This window comes from Lagopus leucura, unplaced genomic scaffold (assembly GCF_019238085.1).
Source record: "Lagopus leucura isolate 7727_CA_CO unplaced genomic scaffold, USGS_WTPT01 Super-Scaffold_741, whole genome shotgun sequence".
Taxonomy (NCBI): Eukaryota; Metazoa; Chordata; class Aves; order Galliformes; family Phasianidae; genus Lagopus; species Lagopus leucura.
In genome coordinates this window covers 6,079,874-6,101,606 of record NW_024962256.1, presented here as the reverse complement: position 1 = coordinate 6,101,606, position 21,733 = coordinate 6,079,874, and the positions used below count along the sequence as shown (strand labels likewise).

General features: G+C 42.1%; 1 protein-coding gene across 1 annotated transcript; it reads right to left on the bottom strand.

The window, feature by feature from the left end:
* Positions 1-1,262: 1,262 nt before the first annotated feature.
* On the bottom strand, positions 1,263-21,304 carry SLC18A2 (solute carrier family 18 member A2). The gene is made up of 15 exons (XM_042863914.1): positions 21,177-21,304; positions 19,216-19,567; positions 12,666-12,724; positions 11,218-11,301; positions 9,297-9,389; positions 8,815-8,904; positions 8,666-8,709; positions 8,526-8,586; positions 6,339-6,434; positions 4,788-4,866; positions 4,491-4,542; positions 3,979-4,042; positions 3,767-3,886; positions 3,396-3,529; positions 1,263-2,600 (listed from the first exon to the last, which is right to left on the bottom strand). Exons 1-15 carry the CDS (start codon positions 21,292-21,294, stop codon positions 2,493-2,495), a joined length of 1,554 nt encoding a protein of 517 aa, XP_042719848.1. The 5' UTR covers positions 21,295-21,304; the 3' UTR covers positions 1,263-2,492.
* Between the last annotated feature and the right edge of the window lie 429 nt (positions 21,305-21,733).

The window sequence follows — 21,733 nt, the reverse complement described above, 5'->3', positions numbered from 1 at the left end:
AATTACTGAGTGCTGAATCGGGCTTTTATGCATTCTTTGTATTTGGATATGCATTTATTTTTCTTCTGTGCAGTTTAACAGTAGGCAGGTTCAACATGGTGATTCTGTTGTGTAGCTAGAAGATATTGTAAAATGCAGAGTGTGGTGTTAATTTGCTTTTGTTTTTGCTAGTCAGTTATCACTGATAGTTGCTTCCAATGGAGCTGGATTGGGAGGGGGGAAGGACTAAGAAAAATTCTGTTTTGTCCTGTCCTTTACAAAACGCAGTGTATAACTAAAGAAGTTCTTACTGCTTACTTACACATTTCTGTCTAATCGTGCTGGTTTTCATTCTAATTCCCCATATTTGAAATCAGTCATGGAAGTTTATAACCTCAGGGGAGGAAAAAATATACTAAATGTGGGAGAAGCCCAAATTTTTGCAGCACAGAATGTCTTCTTCTCTCTGTTTTTCTGTGACTGAAGCAGCTCTCGGCAAAGAGAGTACTTGGTTACTGGCTGATAACATCCACTTACTCCTCCAATCCCCAGAAAATCCAACATGCAGGATGACCGTGAGCTGCCTGCTGTTTGGTGACAAATGCAGAGCACACTTCCCAGGGCAAAACTGTGATCATCCAAATGCCCTGTGAAACGAAAGCGTGAACCAAATGTAAATTAGCCATCAATAGGCACAGTTGTCTCTTGGCGGCAGTGAAAGACTCAGTGTGCTGCAGAACCACACTCTGTACTCTGTTGCTGTCTGTCTCCAGGACCTCTCAGCTTTGAAGGAAGATTCTCCATCTGTTACGTATTCACAAGAACGCAATAGAAAATGCACCCCTATAAAACTGGTAAGTGGATTTCCAAATCAACTACAGCACGTATTGCTTATCCTTTCACACTGTTCAGCCTCTCCCGCTGTTCTCTCAGAATATTCATTCTCTCTTCCTTCAACACTCTTGTGGCACGGTGTATGAGGGCATATCCTGGCAATGCACGTTTGGTCCTTACCCATTTCGCAGGAGTCAAGCCTCAGATCAGCAGTCAGGTGATGGGGTGGTTGGTTTTGGAAGATACTGTTTAAACAAGCTGTGCATTTATGCCCTGGAGCCATAAATGGGCTAGAAATGAAAAGTGCTTTCCCAGTGCTTAAATTAATTCATTGTTGTTGTTTTTGTACTTTACAAGAGATCACAATGCATGGGGCGACTGCTGAAGGGTAAGGGAGTAATTTGGTCCTTTATTACAGAAGATCATGAACTTATTTTAGATACCTTTATTTTAACGTGGTCTGACTCCGTAATAATTGACAAAGCATGAGTTGAAAATTGTTCCACTATTTTTCATGTTTTCTGACCATTTATATATATATGTACTTTACAAAACTATATGTAAACATGGTATCTATGCTGCAGTACATAAAACATCTGCAAGTACAGGAAAAGAAGGCACATCCATATTTTAATTATACAAATAAAAAGACACCACAGTCGATAAGGACGTTGTGTGTTACGTTAAATGCTTTCTTTCAAAGCTGAATTTTTTCTCTTCACAGACAGAGACCATCTACCCCAATGCTGTTCCTCTATTAGACTGTATACCTAAATCTTTGTTATCTTCAGCAAAGTTGATGGTTTTACTTCCTTTCTGAAAGTTAAATATATGTATTTGCATACATATTTACATAAAATACTTTTGTTTGAACTGCTCAAGTTGCCAGCTTACACCCAGTACGTGCTGAGACTAAATACTGAGATCCTGCAGCTTTCCTTAGCCACTCACAGTAAAGCTAGACTGCAGTTGAGATGTGAAAAATAAAATCCAAAAGATGGAATGTAAAACAGGACCTCCATGCAGTTCTTATTCCTTCTTAAGGGAAAGGAACTGCATACATTCAGACATGCTTGTTTACCCAGTGCTGTGTGTGTGTTTGGGGGCTGCATTGTGCACAGCTGCTTAGCTGGTTAAAACTTCATTACAGTGTACTGACTACATAGAGATACCCTGATGCATTTGACATATTTTCTGAGGTGGAGCTCACTTTGGAAAGCAGGGAAGAAGTTGCACCTTCAACAAACACAACTCCTTGCCACGTCTAAACTTTTAGCTCCAGAATCTGCTGAGTAAGTTAGAGAAGTTATTGGCAAGAGCTGAGTTCACTCTTACGAGTCTAAACAGAACATGAAGTAACGTGATGGCTTTATGAAGCAGTGTCAATTCACATGTTTATACAGATTTATACTACACATTTAATCAAAAATATACTGTGTAATATTCAATGAAATTAAATACACAGAGGAAAACACTATACAAATTCTCTATAAAAGCTTTTTTTTTTCCCTCTTTATAAGGCAGTTAGCAGTTGACTTTATATCCATGGGAGATGAATAATATACCTTTGGTTTTTGACCATTCCACTATTAACTCTACAGTACAACTAAAACATACTTCTGGATGAGATGTTTCACACTGCATTTTGTACACCAAAATGTATTATATGGCTTTTAACGTTACTCATCACTTTCATACTCTTCTTCATCACCTATGGGATAGGACTGGATGTTGTTCTGAGTATACATTTTTGTTTTAACAGGGCAGTTGTGATCCATGAGTATAGCCTGAAAGAAAAGAGGTGAATGTTAGTGTTGCTGCGTAGCGCTCAGTCGTGGCTGTGATTCACTCTCTTCCACAGCAGCAGAAACTAAATTGATTTTTATTACAGTAATTCAGTTTATGTGTCCTTAGATGTATGAGGAGGGATCTTGACAGCACCAGCACAGTTCTTAGCGGAGCCAGTATTTCAGCTCCTGTGTTAAATACATCTAGCTGCTTTCCCATTGCAGTAACTTAGCACTCATATTGGACCACCACAAGCTGGGTGAATGAGCCCACCTGTCTCCCTTGAGCCTCCTGCTCATGTGCTTGCTTTTCATCCAGAAGCAGCTGCAGTTGGTGAGAACAAAAGGACAAGGAGTATGGAGCTCAAGAAGAGAAGTGAAGCATGAATGCTTTAGAACAGATTTCAGCCTTGGAGGGGGCTGTAGGTACAAACCAACTGCAAAGTGAACTTTCTATCTCAATTTTTACAAATAATGCTGTTTTATCAGGTAGAAATAACAAGAATAACAAGTAATAAATGCATTATTAGCTGGAATCTCTGGGATTCTGCAGTGCAAATATGTGCATCCTAATGTAATAGGAACAACAAATCTTCTGCAGGGAGCACGTAACTAAGCGTTTCTTTGTGCATCTTAGAGCTATAACGTGGCAGGGTTGTTTCAGAAATGATGCATGAGGATGAGATAGACTGTGCTGGTCCTGTTTTGGGGAGTTACAGGCAAAGATATAGAAATAAGTTTTAATTCATTTCACTGGAAAAAAAAAAAAGAAAAAAAAAAAGGTGTTATGCTTACCATTTTCTCTTCTTTGGCAGGTGGACTTCGAAGGAAAAAGCACAGAGGAGCAAAGAGAATATCCACAATCCCTATAATCGTCATGAGCCATGGAAATCCAATTGCCTTTGCGATGGCACCACCAGCAGAGGGACCTTTTAAAATTAAGCCCTTTTTCTGAATACCATAAAACTTGCAGCATTCACTTCAAATAGTAATTTTACATGCAAAAATCCTCTACTTTTCAAAGGGATTGAAAAAAAAATGTACAGTTGCATTCCCCACTTGAACCAATGAGATAAGAGGTGCTCCAAGGAGCCTTCACATCCAACATCTCAGCGTGTTTCTCTTTGTGGTGAAGAACGTTATAAGCAGGAAAATGCAAGACTTACCTATTGCAAAGCCCATGCAAAAGGCAACATCAGCTATGGCATAGACACTGCCATAGACCGACACATGGCGCAGATCCACGAGGTAACCCATGATGGGCATCATGGAGGAGTCCACCATTCCTGGTTGTCAGGGAGAGGAACAGAGATCAGGAAAACTATCCTGATTTGTACATAAACCACAGACTGAACAAGGTAGTGTAATTTTTTCTCACCAATGGCAAATCCAACTCCGAAATTGGGTGCTATGAGCCCATAGATGTTCTTAGCAAATGGTACCTGCAAATGATGTTTCAGACAGCTGATCAGGTCATGCTGCATGTGCTAATGAAATTTGTTTTGTTTTTCTAAGAGAAATTCTCAGAGCAGTTTGCACATACTTTGCACAGATGTGCAAGCTAGAATTTGGGGCTTGTGTGGGACTTCAGATAAGAGCCATTACACCACTGACACTCGCCATTACAAACAGGAGTAAAATGTTGAGTGGCATTCAAAAAAAAAAAAGATCTTTCCTCCTTTAAAAGTCATCCTTCAATGTAACTGAAACAGTAAGATTTGAAAGCACTCAGATCTGCAACCTGTTAGCTGCACTGACATTCAGTTATAACTAACATTCACTTATTCAGTGAAGTATCTGGAAGGCAGAAACTTCAGTGAAATGTCACAGTAAAGCACAGTTTCCAAGATGAACACAGGGAGATTTGGATTGTTCAAATGGTCTACTTACACACAAGATGCTTATTCCCACAATGAGCATTCCTAGTAAAGCACAGAGCCACCTGAAAAGGAAGAAACATCGCTCAGAGATCGGTGGTTATAAGGCACTCGAGATGATTTGGGCTGGTTGAGAGCCACATCTGATGTGCAAACCTACACAACTGAAGGTGGAATGTGTTTCAAAAATGGTTTTGCTACTGTAGTACAACTTCTAATAACTTCCAACATCAACAAACTGCCCTGCAAACATTTGAAACGGAGCACGAACACATTGGAAGATTATTAATATTTTTTAAGGTAAGCATACCTTCCCATTTTGTGCGCAAGTATCCCAAAAAGATTAGTCCCGATAAGATAAGAGATACTGGCTGGAAGAAATGCAACGCCTGAAAAATATGAATGAGATGCTTTATCAGCAATGATTCCAGCGAGGTGTTAGGAGAAATTAATAAATGCCAGACAGCGCAGTTCCGAAGCAAACACATCTGACAAAGTCTTTGTGTGCAGCCCAGAGAATCAAATATCCGGTTTGCTGCAGCAATCTCAGGACATCATCTATGAAATGCAGGAGCAGCGTGACACCTGCAAAAAAAGTGTTTGTAACTGTAGATAGTTCAAGGAAGCTCATTTTCCCCGATGGATATTTCTGGGTTTACGGCCGGGTGTAAGGATGGAGGTCAGGCCTTGCTCCCTGCAAGCACCTCAGTGCCCTGAAGTACAGGCTGCCATTGGGCCCCTGGTCAGGCATCAGCTCAAACTGAGCACCTAAAGATAAAGCATTAAAAACAAGATTTTTTTATCTATTTATTTATTTATTTATTTTTAAGATTTAGTAGGTTTTTAATACAAATAACTAACAGCCCTATGGAAGCACCACTGGTTTAAAGGCTGGTTCCAGTGCTCGAGGCTTCCTCCTCTTCCTCACTCTCCATGAGGCTGTGGGCAGAGCCCAGACACGGGGCAATGGGGAGGAAGCCTTGGAAGGTAGTTCTGATTTACAAAGCCATGACATTATGGTACGCAGTCAAACAATTTCTTCTGAGCGTGTGTACTCCTTGTCCCTCACCAAGGCAACACAGGCTTTCTCATTTCCTGCCTATCCATCTTCCTTCCTATCTCTCTGATATTCATAAGAAAAATCAGGAGGTAATTTTTAGCACAGCAATATCCTGCGATTGAAATCCTTATGGGTTAACAATGGTGATGCTGAGGAAACCTTTTCACCTGTGCAACTGCATCTGCTTCGCTGCAGCCTGGTGCAGCCTTTTGTACAGGTGCAGCCTGGTCATATAAGAGCAGAACTTGAAAACTGGGGGAAAATGCTGCAGGTTGGGATGTACATATGCAGTGGTAAGCTGTGGTACACTGAAGCATAGCTGTGATTTTCTGAGTTCAATTTATGCACAGTAACATTAATTGACTGAAATCAGGACCTTTGCACCTTCTTGAAATCATGCTTCAAACCACTGGATCTCAAAACCGCCTAAGATCATCATTTGCTTAAACCCGTGCAGTTTGAGATATAGTTTAAGAGGCTTAAAAACTTCAATTAATGCTGACAAATCAGACAAAGCATAAGGGACTCAATTACTTATCTCACTAAGGGGTGAAAATTATTCTTAAACTGGATATTTTTCCTCTAGGAATCTCAGTTCAAATAAGAGATTTGCGAGTCTCACTTCTGTTGCATCAGTAACACCGTACTCTAGCAATAAATCTCCAGCATGGCCCTGTGGGGCTGCTCTGCTGCTCACAGTAGCAGCAGCACCACTGCATATAAGAGCAGCAGCATGACTGAATCAGCATGGAGACTTCCATCAGATAAATAACTGAACAAAAATGACATGCTGTACTTTACCGAGTTGCCATTTTTTGGAACACATGGTCTCCATCATCCAGATGGGTAGTGCTGGTTCAAGCATTGCAATAGCCATGTTTGCAAAGCAGATCGATCCTTTAGGAAAAGGAGAGGAGAAAAAACAAAGGTGAAAAATTAGTCATTTTGATTCTGAATAAAAAGCTGTGCAGAGAGCAAGAGCTCTTGAAAAAAAAACAAAACACTGTGCTTCTTGCAGTCCTGTTTGTCATGCACCAAATGTTGATCAATGTTAAAAAGAACAGAACGTAAAATCACTGCACACTACCTTGTTATATATTTCAGTTCTCCCAGAAATTCTACAATAAAGGTTAAGCTATATTCATACTGTGAAGGGAGAGCAGCAAAGTCTGCAGCGAGCCTGGTGACATTTAGAAAGTTCATGAGGTCTGAATGTTCTGCAAATGATGAACTAAAATTCCCATCTTCTGGTCTTCATCTCCAGTCTCCTGAGGCGGAATTGGAGCGCTGTTGTGTAAGAGATACGGTCCATGACCTGTACCTCCATCACAGGATGAGGAAGAGGAGATATGGAAGTCTTGGTCCTAAAAATACCATCGAGCAGCCAGAGAAATACCTGTCCCCTACAAAGGGGTGCTTTGTGTACAGACCCCACTGCCAGCAGCCACAACGCCTGGGCACGGCTAGGCTCAGCTTGCCTAGCCATGTGAATTTCAAGTGCTTTCAGATCTTTTTGAATCTCAGGACATTTGGTCACTCAGGTGCAAAGGACAGAAGTGCTGACTGAATCCAGCCTGCGGCTCCTCTGCCCAAGTAACATTTTCTTTCAGCTCTGCAGCTGTAATGCTTTGGATTTCCTTTCATTCTTCCTCAGAAGAACCTAACTCATGTACATGGGACATGTCCCCACTGCTCATCCTTCACAAAATGACTTTTCAGAGGAGTTTAAAAGTCACTGCTAGAACTGACAGCCTCAGATGCGTGTTCCCATTTTTCTTTCTAACATTTATAATCCCAAAGACTCCTACAAATGTCGCTTTTTGAAGCAAAAAAAAAAAAAGAAGTTTAAGTTGTCTTGAGGTCAGAGAAGTACTGTTCCTCTCGGAACAGGCTCCTCATTGCACAGTTCAAAACAAAATGAGCACGGATGTCATTCTTTGCTCGAACCTGTCAGACCACATTAGGCTGTGTGTCTGTGATTGCTGCATTGAACATGCAGGCCTGTCTCTCACTCCCTTCCTGGGGCAGGCAGTAGCTGCTTGGCTCACCTTTACCCTGCAGACAAAGGGTTGCATACAATGGGAACCTTTCCACTCTGTTGCAAGGCTCCATGTCTGCAAGGAACCCCAGCCAAGCACCCAGGGGCTGCCCTGACTCAGCCAAACCCAGCCAAGCTCAAGCTCAGTGCTGGAAAAACATTTCAAGCCAAACAAATTGCATCCAGAGGAGCCTACACCATTCCGACAGAGGCAGATAAGTACTAAAGGTCCTATCCCACTCTCAGCAAACTTCACAAAGTAATTAGAAGTACACATGCACGTAATAAAGCTATTTCTCATTAGGACAGGAAACATCACCAGAGCTTGTCAAGGTAGTTATGTGTGTGGTGACAAAGGTACTTTGGTCTTTAGGACATGCTTCAAGAGAAAGGTGGGAGCCTGAGCTGGCAGTCTGCAAACTGAGGATAAATCCAATAGAGACCATGCACGCTGACTGAAGCTGCCCCAGACAGGCTTGCTTGGGCTCAACATGGCTCAGCTAAAGCGAATGGAGTGCTTCAGATACATGAATCAGTCAGGAAGCACTTGTGCTTCAGAAATGCAAACCATTATGGATCGAGTGTGTGACACACACCCAGGAGATTAGATCTGAATTTATACCACAAAGTTAGTGTCCCTGAATTGAGAGCATGAAAAACACTTTAACTGTTGGCCCTTTTGCAGCAGCCCTAAGATAAAGCCATCTTTCACTTGTGGTTGACCAATAGTCCATTAGAGATGCAGTAAATTGTGTCATTTCTCAATGTAATATTCTTTTTAAAAAATAATAGTTTAAAAGCAAAAAATTTTGTTCTTTGAGCTTCACATAAAAAGAAACAGGAAATGACATTGCTGCTAAACCAAGCTAGCTTGAGGCTTTCCAGCATTCCGGGAATAATGCCTGCAGTTGGTTTAAATACACGTATGTATAAATAAAGAGACCTGGTACCTGCTGCAATGATGATATACGGGTCCTTCATAAGTGTCAGTAATGGTGTCCCCTTCTGACTCTGTGAAACAAATGAAAACTTGGCATTAGGAAAGACAAAATGTCAGCTGTGGCTAAAAGCATTTTACTACAATACTTACTTCTGCCTGTGCTCTGGACGGCTGCAGAACAAATAATTGAACAGCTGTGGAAAGAAACCAATACTGTAACACTGCTCGAAGAGGAGGGTTAGCAGCTAATGCAGTGTGCTACAGACATACGGGGTCGTATGGACTCTGTGGGTACTGACCTCCATCAAACAGAGCCAGAGCTGCCAGCACGAGGAACGGAGAGCTCTTCCCCACAAACTCATACATGATGCTCCCAAAGGGTGGGCCCACTGCGGGGGGAAGGAAGGAGTCTGGGGTGAGGCCACGTTTCTGATCCTGAACAACTGTCATCTGCAAGCATTTGGGCTGCTGGCACACCGGGGCCAAAAGGCTCCATTTGAAAAACCCACAGATCTCATTGATTATGTGATTAGGGAAACCATATTCTTCACACCCCAAAATATTCTTCCATTTAAACAAAACTTCAGCATCACGGAAATTACTGTCTGACTTTTATCCTGCCTAAGATACGTTTCTGTGTAAGAAACAGTTCTTGCCATGAATCGTGAATCTAATCTGGAGATAGCATGATAACATGGCACTTGATGAGACCTTCCAATGTTTCAGTAGATCACAGGTGGGAACTTTATGGCTTCCCTTGGTGGCAGAGCCTGACACTGACCTAATACTCCCATAGCAAGGCCTCCCAGTGCAATTCCCATCGCGTTGCCTCTCTCTTCATCGTCTGTGTATACACTGGCAAGCATACCCATCCCTAAATCATAAACAAAACAAAGTGTAAATTAGGCGGCTGTGTCTTACAATTTATTGTCATCATTTTCTAGCCCTACTGAACATTAGTCAAAGGAAACATTAGGTAACTCTATACACAGATATACATACATATATATATCCACGTACACACATACTTATGTGAGTGTCTATGTCTCCTCCTCATGGAGTTTGCCTTGAAGCAGAAGAGAGTTTGGCATACATAGATGCTCCCCATATCATGTTCTATTACACCGTATCAATCAAATAAATTAATGATGCCCTGATTTGCTGGATTCTTCGTCCTTCCCTTTGCTCCAGAGCGTTTAGATGATGCTTTTCAACCAGACACAACCAAGCTGTTACAAGTGTTCAGTTTTTTATCAGCACACAAATCTGGTACCTGGCATGAGGTCTTGTGCCCACTGACAGCTGTACCCAGGTCATTGCAAGCTGTGCTCTCAGCATAAAGGATCATGAGTGTTTCAAGAGCATCCAAAATTAAAGGGTGCTTTTGACCTTTATCTTCACTGTCCTCTCTTCTGCTCATCTAATGATGAGCCTTCGTTTCACAGAAGGAAACGTGAAGCCTAATTCATTTGTTTTTGTGAAGCTCAGAGTGTGAATGTCACTCAGAGGTGAATGCTAAAGGAGGGTTCTTATAGAAATTATTACTTTTTTTTAATTACTTCTTTTATTACTTTTCAAATCAAGGCTCTAATTGACTAAGCAAATAAGGTCCACAGCTACACAGTGAGCCAGAAAGAGGTAACAGAGCATTGCATGAGTGATCACTGAGTAAATACCAGCCATCGTGTGCACCATGAGCAGAGGTCCTGAATGAATGTGCTTACTGGAACCTGTGGCTGACTTAAATTGCTCACATGAGATGCTGGGAAGCAAGTGAGAGAGTGCTATCAGAATTGACAACAAATTTGTGCAGATTCAGAGAACTATTCTGGAAAAGAGTAGGATGCAATACAAAGCTGATGAAGGTTTATGCTTCGATAGGAATAAATCTGCAGAGATACAGGGTGGATATTGCACACAGTGCTGCAGCCCAGAGAATAGCACAGGGGATGAACAAAGGATTAGAAAAACCATCAGTGAGGAACCTCTGCGTCCCTTTGGATTTAAAACCAGAGAGGAGAAACCAACTCACAACGTGTTGTGGCCTTGAAAGTTAAACAAGTTTTCAAGAGGAGTTTTCAGGGGAGTTCTTCCTGAGGAAGCTCTGTTTACCTCCCTTCTCAAGCTAAATTTGTATTCATGAACAAAACAAAAAAAATTTCCTCTAGATTTCATTCCAGAAATGATTGAATAGTTTGGAATGAAAACCCATCCTCCATTTCACCTCTTCATTTTAAAAAAGTAAATAGATCTGACATTGGACATCTAGCACAGGCGACCTGTGGGCTGAATTAGAAGACACTGGGAACAACGCTTTGTAACAGGAATTTCAGATGCAGGCAGAGGTGCAATCCCCACGGTGATCCGTAGCAACATAAGTTCCTGGTGACCTTTGAAAGGGCTGAAAATGAATTTAAAATATTGAAGGCACACATGCAGAAACCCCAGAGAGCATACCTCACCTAGCACTCTGCCTTACTGCAGCCCGAACACCAACGAGTCTGAGAGGACATTGGGTTTTGAGCTACTGCATAGGAAAGGGGCAGAATGTCTTTTTAAGTGAAATAGATATAATTTGAGTAAGTTTGTATGATTATTGAAACCACAGAAAAAAAATAAAACACACCACAATTAAGAAATGACTTTTACTGAAACCTCTGGGATCTGTGAGCTCTATTTTATTCCCCTGTACGCTCTCTTACCTGCCACTGAAGAACAAGAGGAACCCACCCCTTGAAGGGACCTTGCAATGAACAGCAATGTGTAGCTTCCTGAGAAGGCAAACACTACAGAAAAGACAGAGGCAAATTTTGAAAATTAGGTTAACTCTAACTAGGTTTAAAAGTTAGATTTCTTTAAACCGTAATGGAAAACTTCGTGCCATTTAGTCAGGTGTTTACTGTGCCTTGTGTCACTTTCAATGCTAATTACATTATTATCTCTTATTGCATTTGGAGGTGTCAGTGTTGAATTGTTCTCAGGTGTCTGAGCCTTCTGGTAACACAGAATACGAGCACCCAAGTCGTTTTAACTAATTACTTGGGATCTGATTGCACCCTGCTCTGATTCAGCTGCACACAGATGTAATAAGACCTTTCTTTCCAGCCTTTATTTAAGCCTGCCCAACCTAAACCTCTGTGTGCTTAGGGAAAGCAGGAGCTAAGAGAAGCCCTCCAGGCTTAAAGCAGTGTTTCTTCCAATGAGCAGACAAATTGTGAGATTTTTGCAGTGGTGTTCCACACTTGGTGCTGTGCAATGCATCTGGCCAGAAATTGGAATTACTACTCTTATCCCCAACCAGAATCTGCCTGATGATCCAAAAATCCAGAGCTGTCAGAATCTACCATCAGGTAATCTTTTTCCATCACTTTGCTCTCCTTGCTGTCAGAAATACTGTCCTAATATTTAATGATTTTTTTCCTTGATATTGTTTTGTTTGTTCTTTTGTTTTTTTTTTTTTTACATATAGTGGATGTGGGAAACTTAATTCCCCATCCCTTTCTTTGCGATGCACTCTGATACATCTTCAATCTGTCTTCTGAAACAAGCTCAGTTTTTAATAATTCCTCACAGGCTTCCAATGATCCTTTGTACTCTTTCCCTCTGGATCACATCTTGAAATATCACACCAAAAGTGAACGTAAACCAGCAGCTGAGGCCTTATCAGTGCTATTTGGAGTGGACACGTTATCTCAGCTGACTTGTAAGCTATGCTCCTGTTTGCACATCCTATGGTGATGCCAAGCAATGCTATGATACTGTTGACTTTTATATTCTATTCTTGGGCCTCACATTCTCTTTCTGATAAGGCCCCGTGATTCATAGTTGTCAGGGATCCTGAAAAATAGCCCTCATGACTGAAAACTAAAACTCTATCAGTTTAAGAGTATGTGAGCACAGTTTAGACCATGGGAAGCTGAGAGGAAGGTTGAGCCAAGAAAGGGACCAGCTGAAGGGGCATGGAAGGCAGTGAATTCCTTTGAGAGGTCCATAAAAGCATGCTTGTCAAATCTCCATAGCAGCCACTCTTACAGTTTTTCTTACACCCGGTTCCTCTACATCAACAACAAGAATTCCTAGGGATAGCTATTGTAGATCACTTGTTTAAAAGTTACACCTGAACTACACCAAATAGGAAGTGGATACTTACTGATTGTTGACACAAACATGATGCAGAAGCCAGCAAACAAGGGAATCTGGTAGCCTATTCTAGAGGAAAAAAAAAAAAGTTCACATCTTTGGAATTGTCTCACTAATAGTTGCAGTTAGATTTTCCCAGATGAGGACGTTGGCAATTCAGGCAATCGTACACATGTGAAGGATGCAAAAACCCGACTTGTGGTTTCTCTGCAGCTATTTACGGTGGACCATATGATCAAATTGCTCCATGTTACAAATGCTTTCTCATTTGCTAAAGCAGAATTTTTATCTGAAATCCCTGAAAGAAGTCCTTCTCGCATTGGAATGTAGCTTTCCAGTAACGTGATGATACTGGACTTTACGTGGGCAGTACTGGTTATGTTATGGAAATTATGGAAGAGCCTACAGCAGCCCTCTTCATTTCTAGTGATAATAATAGCTCTGCAATAGGAGCATAATCATTCTGAGCTTCTGTTAGTTTGTTGATATAACTGTTATACAAGTAAGGGCTGTATGGGCTGACACAGAACAGGACAAAGAGAGTTTCCCCACAGTTGCTTTGATTTTTGAATCTTTAACTTAAAGAAAGCACTGATATGAATATAGAATAAAAAATCCTGCAGGTACAGTTACTGCTGTTGGTGAATGATAGCATCTTTCTCTGGGTATGATGAATGCAAAAATTGAATGTCCCTATTCCTTCTTCCATCACAGAGGGGTGTTTTGTGTGTCAAAGCCAACTCAGAGGTTTGTAAGTTGGACACTGTGGACAAGAAGTCTGAGTACTGTAAAGAAATCAAACAATTTGGCTTGCCACAAGGAATGTGAGACTGCAATTCAGAACTCCTACAATTACATGAAATTGAAATCAGTTATTTGCTTGAAGACAAACGCCATCTGAAGTGATTGCCATATCCATTTTCTATCAGCAGATTAAGAGACATTAGCTATGAGATCTTCCATAAGCATTAATGAGCTAAATAAATGGAAGGGCTATCATAGTCTTGTAACCTTAACTGAAGGACCAGTCTCCATCCAGTTGAAACAAATTCCACCTCTTTCAATTGGCTTCCTACATTTGGAAAGAGTCTTACCTATTGATAGTTGTAAGAAAACAAGCATTTTGGATGTCACTTTGAATGCTTAGTAAAAGCCTGTTGGAACTTTGATCTTAGTTTTTGCAGCTGTGGATTTTATTCCTCCTTTATCTTGGATGTAGTCACTAGGTGTGAAGCAATACACAGCAGAGGATCATGGAGACAGAACTAGAGCAGAACTTGCTCTTGCAACCCAGCAGACCGTGATGCTTTATTGCACGTGTTTAGGTCTAACACGTAACTTTCCTTTCGGGCAGAGAATCATCTCAGAACCAGACTGTGTGGGCATAGCTAGTTCTTTTAGCCAAAATCTGTATTACCTGTGGCTCGCCATACAAGCTGTGAAGGTATAAATGTCAGCAGAATGTGCTGAATCAAGCTAAAAATCATAATCCTCTGAAAAGGTCAAAACTGTCTAGAACTCCCCCTCTCCCCCCCAATTTGGAGGTGATGTGCTGCACTGCTCAAGGTTGCTGAGCCTCCAGAAGTCATTCTTATTCTTGCTCAGGTTCTTACCCACTTGCAGCTGACAGAGAGAGATGCAGATTGCCTTTCCTGCATAATCTTAGCAAGTCCTGCCTCCTCCTAACATAGCATAGTGTTAATTAGTGTGTGACCACAAATCTCAGCTGCAGTCCCTGGTCTGTCCAACAGAGAGAACAGACTGGCATTACCCCATCAGCCAGGTGTTTTAAGGATGGTGTCCCCTGGCCCGTTCCGCTTTTGCCATGGCATGGCTCCACTCCAACAAGATTTGCCTTGTCTCCTTTTTCCTTGCTGTCATGCCTTAATAAGTCATTTTCATAGGTGCTCCTAACAAAACACTGCATGAGAATCTGCATTAGCCCCAGGTTGAGCACATTTCAGGGAGGCCACCTGCAGTTGCTCTCCCCATAGGCGTCTCCGACTCCTGAAAAAACAGAGCCACCAGTTACAGCAGGGAGAGGGAAGGCTGCTGGTGACAAAGAGTACCTAAACTACTCGCCTTGGTGCCACCTTGGCCCCAGACAGCAGAATTGTTTGGAAGTGGATTATGTTCATTAACAAGGTTACACCACAATGAGAAAACCACTTGACAGTTTTTGTACTGCAGGCAAATAAAGGTTACACTGACCAGGTTAGCAGCTGTGGAACATTAGAGCCTAATTGCCTATCCATTAAGGACTGCAAGTCTACTGACTTTAATATTGTGACTGTGTAGTGATATGGGTACCAAGGGCCAGCATTCTGGCCACTGACTTCACCCCTGTGCAGGCTGGGGAGGATCTGTAGTAGGAACAGTATTTTCCTCAAGATCTCCATCCCAATGCTCTAAGTTGGGCAGGCAGCGGGGCTCTGGCCGGCTGGGATGGGTGCTCAGGCATTTCAATTACCTACTGAAAACCCAAAGGAAAGCTTACATAGGAATTGAGCTGTAAATAAGGAGTTGTAAATGTTTTTTGTTTCCCTGCCTCACTCTTTTTATGCATCATAAATATCTCGTGGTTCACGCCATGCTCTCATACATGCAAAGCTCACATCTATAGTCAGGCTGGCTGTAAAAACTATCATGCAAACACCTGTTCATTTGTTGATGAAATTTGAAGCCATGTATGGATAGGCATAAAGTTCAAACTATGTATTTTTTTAGGCTGGAAGATGACGGGAGAGAGCTGCATGGCAGCTGATGCTCTCATTGGCACTAGTGAGTGGTGGTGCCAGCACAACTGGGCTCTCAGACTAATTCACAGCAAGCAGCAGTGCTTTGGAAAAAATAATGGAGTGAATCAGACATAGGAAGCTGGTGCCCAATTTCTTCTTTGGAAGGATTAGGAAAAGCCTTCAAACTCCCCTTGACTGCATGTCCTGCGCACAGAGTGCTCTGTAGCAAGTGCTGTGCTGTCTGTATGGTTTCTCATCTGCTACACTACAAGTGAAAGCCAAACGTGCACCTGAGCAAAAAAAAATCTCAGTGCTGCTATGGGAGGTGTGTTGTTCACATGCTGTGGCAAAGCCATCGCTCTGGTGTTCTGTTTGCTAGGACTTCCACCAAGGCTGTGAGCGAAGGGAAGCCAGAGGTGCATCTTGAGTTGCAAACCAGTTCATGAAGACAGGTGTGTGATGTGTCTCGTGTTCCTTCAAAAGAGATCAGCTTTAAATAAGAAACGTTTTTAGCTTGCTTCTAGACTTAAATTAATTTCCAAAGTTACTGTTTAAAATCTTGAGTTCTAGTTGTTTTACAAAACGATGGAACACCTGTTGCATCCTTATACAAACTCAAGCACTCAAAGCCAGTACATATTTAAAGCCAATAACTCTATGCTTGTTTAAAACTCTCAACCATTCCTAAAGAATTATATTTAAATGAAAAATAAAAGCTATGAGTATGGTTTAGTTCTTAATTGAAGCTTACACCTTAACAGGGTGTTCACAGTAGTTTTTAAACAAAGAAACCCATCCTCCTTAAGCTGTTCTGCTTAAATTTTGCCATAACAGTGATCATTTAACAGCTTATCAGTGGTAGAGTCTTTATATTGATAACTCATATCTTCTGTTGCATTGATAGTAGTTTTCAGACTTCCTTTCAAACGAACACATACACTGTTCTTAGGAAATGTCTTGTTTTGTTGGGGTTTTTTTGCCAATGTCTCCAACACTTAATTGATAAATACATAAACTGATATTTTTCACTAAATGTTTCTCAGAATAAAGGCAGACTCTGCTACCAAGACCCGAACTACACACGAAAGAAAACCAATAATCCTTAAATCTAATTTAGGGGCAGTTTGCCATGAGGACACTGCCACGTGTGGCTGAGTGCTCTCCTTACTTCTCCTTTTCCCACTTTCTGGGCACTGAGCCTGCAGATCCTGCCACTGGGAGGGAATTTTCATCCCCATGCACAAACCTACGGGATGGTTACATCCTGGCTGTAGGGCTGCCAGCATCAGTGCTTCCACCAGGGCAGCACTGACACTGGTGCCACCAGTGTCAACATGTGAACATGTTGGAAGAAGGAGGACACCCAAGAACATCTACCTCACTGCCAGCTCTAAGATCTGTGGGAGATTCCAGCCTCTGGCCCTAGCACAGATAGGCATCGGGGTGGTTGTTCCCTTTTGCTGATGCAGAGATCCTATCTACAGCATGATCTGACTGCACTAATGAAAGAGCCACCAGCCATGTGGGGTGTGTTCTTTCTTTTTCCCAAGTTTGGCAGTTTGTAGACAATATGATACAAACAGCAAAATCCAGAGAAAATAAATATAAATGGAGCCATAACGCAGGCACTTGGTAAAACCTAGATACCTAAAGAACTATTATGAAAATATGATTTGATTTCATACTGCTTTCGTTGTGGAAGAGCTGTCATGTCCTCACAAGGCAATATAGGAAATCTAGATCTGCTCCTTACATTGCAGCTGTGTTTGCATAAAAGTTATATTGTAATGGCAAATTGTTTTGGAGGGAATACAGAAGGAGGTTTGGAGAAAACAAATAGAAATGAAGGTATCTATCTAATATAAAGCTTTTGTGTTTATATCTGTCCCAGAGATTTAATACAGCTGTGGAATTCCGAACATTCTGAGTCAAACCTCTGCTCATCACTCAGTTGGATGTTTCTCTCAAGATGGCATTAAATACTCAGTTCAGCCATCACACAATATATGTAACATGCCAAATCCAAAAAAGGAGTTTGATTTCAAAACCTGAAATATTTCACCTTAAAGAATGTTGGTTAGGTTATGGTCACCAATGATAAGTGTAAAACTACAACAACTTAAAAGTGTTTTCAATTGAGGAAGTGGACAAATTTCTCCTGTGTACTGTTTTCTGATAGGATAATATCTTCATTATGGGAATAGCTTAAAGAGAAATGGGAAAATTAGTGACCTAACTAAATATAATTTGGAGCTTATTCCCTACACAGATTAACATCTCTGTCTAGAAGAACTGCAGCTTCTTCATGGGAATCAATCATACAGAATGCTAACAATAAAATAAACTTAATTATTAACATAATTAATAATAATAATAATAATACATTTAAATGATATTACAAATACTTTTTAATCTCCATGTAGATGTATTCAGTGCTTGGATTATTTTTTGTTGTTGTGGGTTATTTTAAAGCCACTGATATTGGTGCTTACAACACAGATCCTGCTCAGATAGATATTCTGTAATTATTGTTTTAGATTTTTTTAAAAAATAATTTTTTTTTATTTCATTTCACAGAATCACAGAACGGCCCGGGTTGGAGGGGACCTCAAGGATCATGAATGTCCAACCCCCCTGCCACATGCAGGGCCTCCAACCTTCCCATTTAATACCAGACCAGGCTGCCCAGGGCCCCATCCAACCTGGCCTTGAACACTTCTTCCAGGGACGGGGCATCACAGCCTCTCTGGGCAGCTGTTCCAGCACCTCACCACTCTCATAGTAAAGAACTTCCTCCTGACATCCAACCTAAATCTTCCCTCCCTCAACTTAAAACCATTTCCCCTTGTCCTGCAGTTATCTATCCTTTCAAAGAGTTGATTCCCCTGCTGTTTGTAGGCTCCCTTTAGGTACTGAAAGGCTGCAATGAGGTCACCCTGCAGCCTTCTTTTCTCCAGGCTGAACTAGCCCAACATACTGTCTAAACAGTATGGACAGTAACATACTGTCCAAACATTTTGTTCAAGCTACCATCTATATGCAGGGATTCAGAGATGACGGTCTGAAGGTTGGACTGGATCCTGCACTGGTGTCATCCTGATCCACTGAGCTCAGAGAGGAGCATGGCCTTGGCGGGGTTTGGCAGACATGCAGGTCAATGAGATCTTCATAGAATCATTAATGTTGGAAAAGACCACTAAGATCATTGAGTCCAACCACCAACCCATAACCTCCATGCTCACTAATATCCCTCAGAGCCACATTTGCCCTGTACTTGGAAACCTGCAGGGATGCTGGCTCCACTGCTTTGCACATGGCTTTTAGCTCAGGTGAATTGGAGCCACAGCACCCACAGTACAGCGGGTCTGTGGGAGGCAGGGGTGGACCTGAACCCTGCCTGTGGTTCCAATATCCCAACTGCTATGTATAGGAGTAATAGAAGTGTCATCTGTACATAGGGCTGAATTCTTCCAACTAGGAGCTGTAGGATCTTGTGGCCCTGTGTAACTGCACTGAAGAAATTTCAACACCTCTTCTGCAAAAGTTTCTATAAAAACCTGAGGACTCAGGAGCTGGAGAAAAAGAAAAGTGCATAACACTGTTGAAGGGCCCATGTGCTTCCCAATTTATTTTTGAAATGATGCAGGCTGTTAGGAGGTGCAATTATCGGATGCATTTAGCTAAAATATTCCTCTAGATTAAGGTGAGAAGGGCAGTAAGTCAGGGCCACAACCGACTTAAAACTACTTTGAAACCCTCACCCAGACCTTAAACAGTGATGGATGAGCCCCAGCTGAATCACGTGAGCACTGTTTGCCTCACCTGTTTGTCAGCGGCCCTATGAAGGGGTTGGTGATCAGCTGCACTGTGGCTTTGGAAGCAAACAATAACCCAACTTGAACGTTCTCATTCAGCAGGTCCTTATCTTCCTTCGGGCAGTCCGGAGGCACAGCGGTCGCATTTACCATCATCGGTGCTGTCTGAGTGTGCTGCAGCTCTCTGGGTGCTGCCTTATCAGACTCATTTCCAGTAAGCACCATCGAGTGGTCATAGTAGGAGAAGATGCTCTGAAAACTGTCCGCTGTCGTTGCAATGACGTTAGGCTTAGGAGTCTGGATTTCTGTTGCATTTTTCTCATGTTTGATGCTGTAAAGGTAACTGGGAATTATTGGCACTGGAAAAACAAATAGAATATATTGGCATCTTACTATCAGGTTATGCGTAAAATGGAATCACCAAATTTTCTTCTTGATTAGGAAACACAAAGCTTTCCTACAGGAAACAGCAGTAAGGATTTCAAAAGGGTGAAACTGAACTAAAACAGAGCATTGCTCATGGGAGAAATTACACTCCTAATTGCAATGTAAAGCATAAAGAGAAATTACCCTCCTAATTGCAATGTAAAGCATAAAGCTCTTTCACATTAGTGTTTATTTTTTTCCAGGTTTTGTAATTATTAAGTATTCTAGACAGACATCTTTCAGAAAGAAAAATATGAGAAGTACCAAAACCCGTCTCTGAACAGACTCCTTGTTGCATGAGTGTTTAAATCCTTTTATTACTGTGAAAGCACAAAAGATGAGAAAAGCATTGCAACTATTGTTAAATCAAAATACTAAAAAATAATTAAATGCCTGAGTAAAATAAGCCTCAAAAATTGTAAGTAATGGTCACAAGAAGGGAAACCATCATCATAACACTTCTGTGTTAAGCAGTCAGTACCAAAGCATTGATGCTTACACGTTTCACCATTTCTCTAAACATAACATTGAAAAGATCACCCAGAAGGGACCTGCTTGATGTGCTTTAGGATCGTAGCTGTGTTCTAATTGCATTCACTGAAATAACTGTAGGGGCTTCTTGCACACATATATTAATGAATGCATAATGAAATGCCTAAAAACTTCATAACAAAGAATGTTCATGCAGAAAGAACATCCAGAACAGACTTGCTAAAAGCAGATGTGAAGTTCTGGTTAAAGTCTGCATGGTGGCATCAGCCTTACACCGAGGAGCAGGGTGCAGGAGTGGCACTGCAGCTGGGGGTGGGCTGGGCACTGCCTGCAGCCCGCTGTGCTGCAAGCCACAACCCAGGAGCTTCTCCCAACCCTTTTGAAAGTCTACATAAATACAGACCTGTGAATATGAGAGCTTATACAGCTACCAATGGAAAGTGTTCAAGCACTTTATCTGAGCAGGTTCCTGAATCTGGGCGCTGTGTTATTCGAAGCCAGTAACAGTTGCATCTTCAGCTTTCATCAGAACTCGGATTGTTTCATTCAGACATCTCCTAGAAGTGCTTTTCGTAAAACCCACTCCGATAGCTTTCGTGTTAACCTATCATTTCATGAGCAGTGCTAGGGAAAGGAGAGCTATCACAAGGAAGCAGGCAGCCCAGTGTTATCTCGCCTGTTGTTTCAGTTGCATGACCACAGGAGGAAAAAAAAAGATGCTGAGCTAAAAATACGGCCATCATTCTATGAAGAAGTAGTGGATTTTGGTAGGAAAAAAAAAAAAGAATACATATAAAAAGATCTTTGTATGCAACTCCTTACCCTGCAACTAACAGAGAAATAAAGTGTATGGCAGTGTTTGCAGCACCTGGAACACCGGACGTGTATTTTAAAAAATCACTGTGTGGATCGAGAGCGTTAAATCATCACTCGGGGAGCACATCTGTCACCGGAGATTATTTCTGGCACCAGAGAGAGGAGAAAAGGGAAAAAAAAAAAAAAAAAAAAAAAAGCAAACAAACAAACCCCGCACCACCACCGTCCACCTACCGACCACGGTGAGCAGCATGTTGTCCAGCAGCAGGGCGATGAAGACGATGAGGAGGATGAGCTTTCTGGACTGCCGGCCCTCCCGCAGCCAGCGCAGGCTGAGCTCGCCCCACGCCATGCTGCGGGGCACGGCGGGTGCGGGGGGCTGCGGGCAGAGCCACTGCCCGCCCCGAGACGTCCCGAACGCTGCCGGGAGCGGAGAGCGGCAGGAGGAGGAGGAAGAGGAGGAGGAGGATGCTGTCGGGGCAGAGGAGGAGGAGGGGGAAGGAGAAGGAGGAGGAGGACGAACTGCCGGCCCCTCCCCGGCCTCAGCGCAAGCTCTGAGTGCCCTGGAAGGTGAGCCCCAACAGGTACGTAGGGAGCAAAGACAGTGTTCCAGGCTGAACCTAAAAGGGTGTCCAGGTCGGGATGGTGCTGCTGGCACCCACGTAGGGGATTTGAAGCTTTTGGTGTTTCAGTCGTTCTCCCAGCTGGAGCGCATGGGTTTCACACCCAACCTGCGGTGCTATTTGTAGTTATTGCCCATTTCTTTATAATCTCTATTAGAAAACAAACTG

What these genes read in the sequence shown, in the direction of transcription:
- SLC18A2 (XM_042863914.1), bottom strand. Translation starts at nt 21,294, where the DNA reads ATGGCGTGGGGCGAGCTCAGCCTGCGCTGGCTGCGGGAGGGCCGGCAG. An exon ending in CATGTTTGTGTCAACAATCA is followed by an intron (nt 11,302 to 12,665) that starts GTAAGTATCCAC and finishes TCTTTTCTGTAG; the next exon opens with TGTTTGCCTTCTCAGGAAGC. An exon ending in GTATATCATCATTGCAGCAG is followed by an intron (nt 6,435 to 8,525) that starts GTACCAGGTCTC and finishes CTTTTCCTAAAG; the next exon opens with GATCGATCTGCTTTGCAAAC.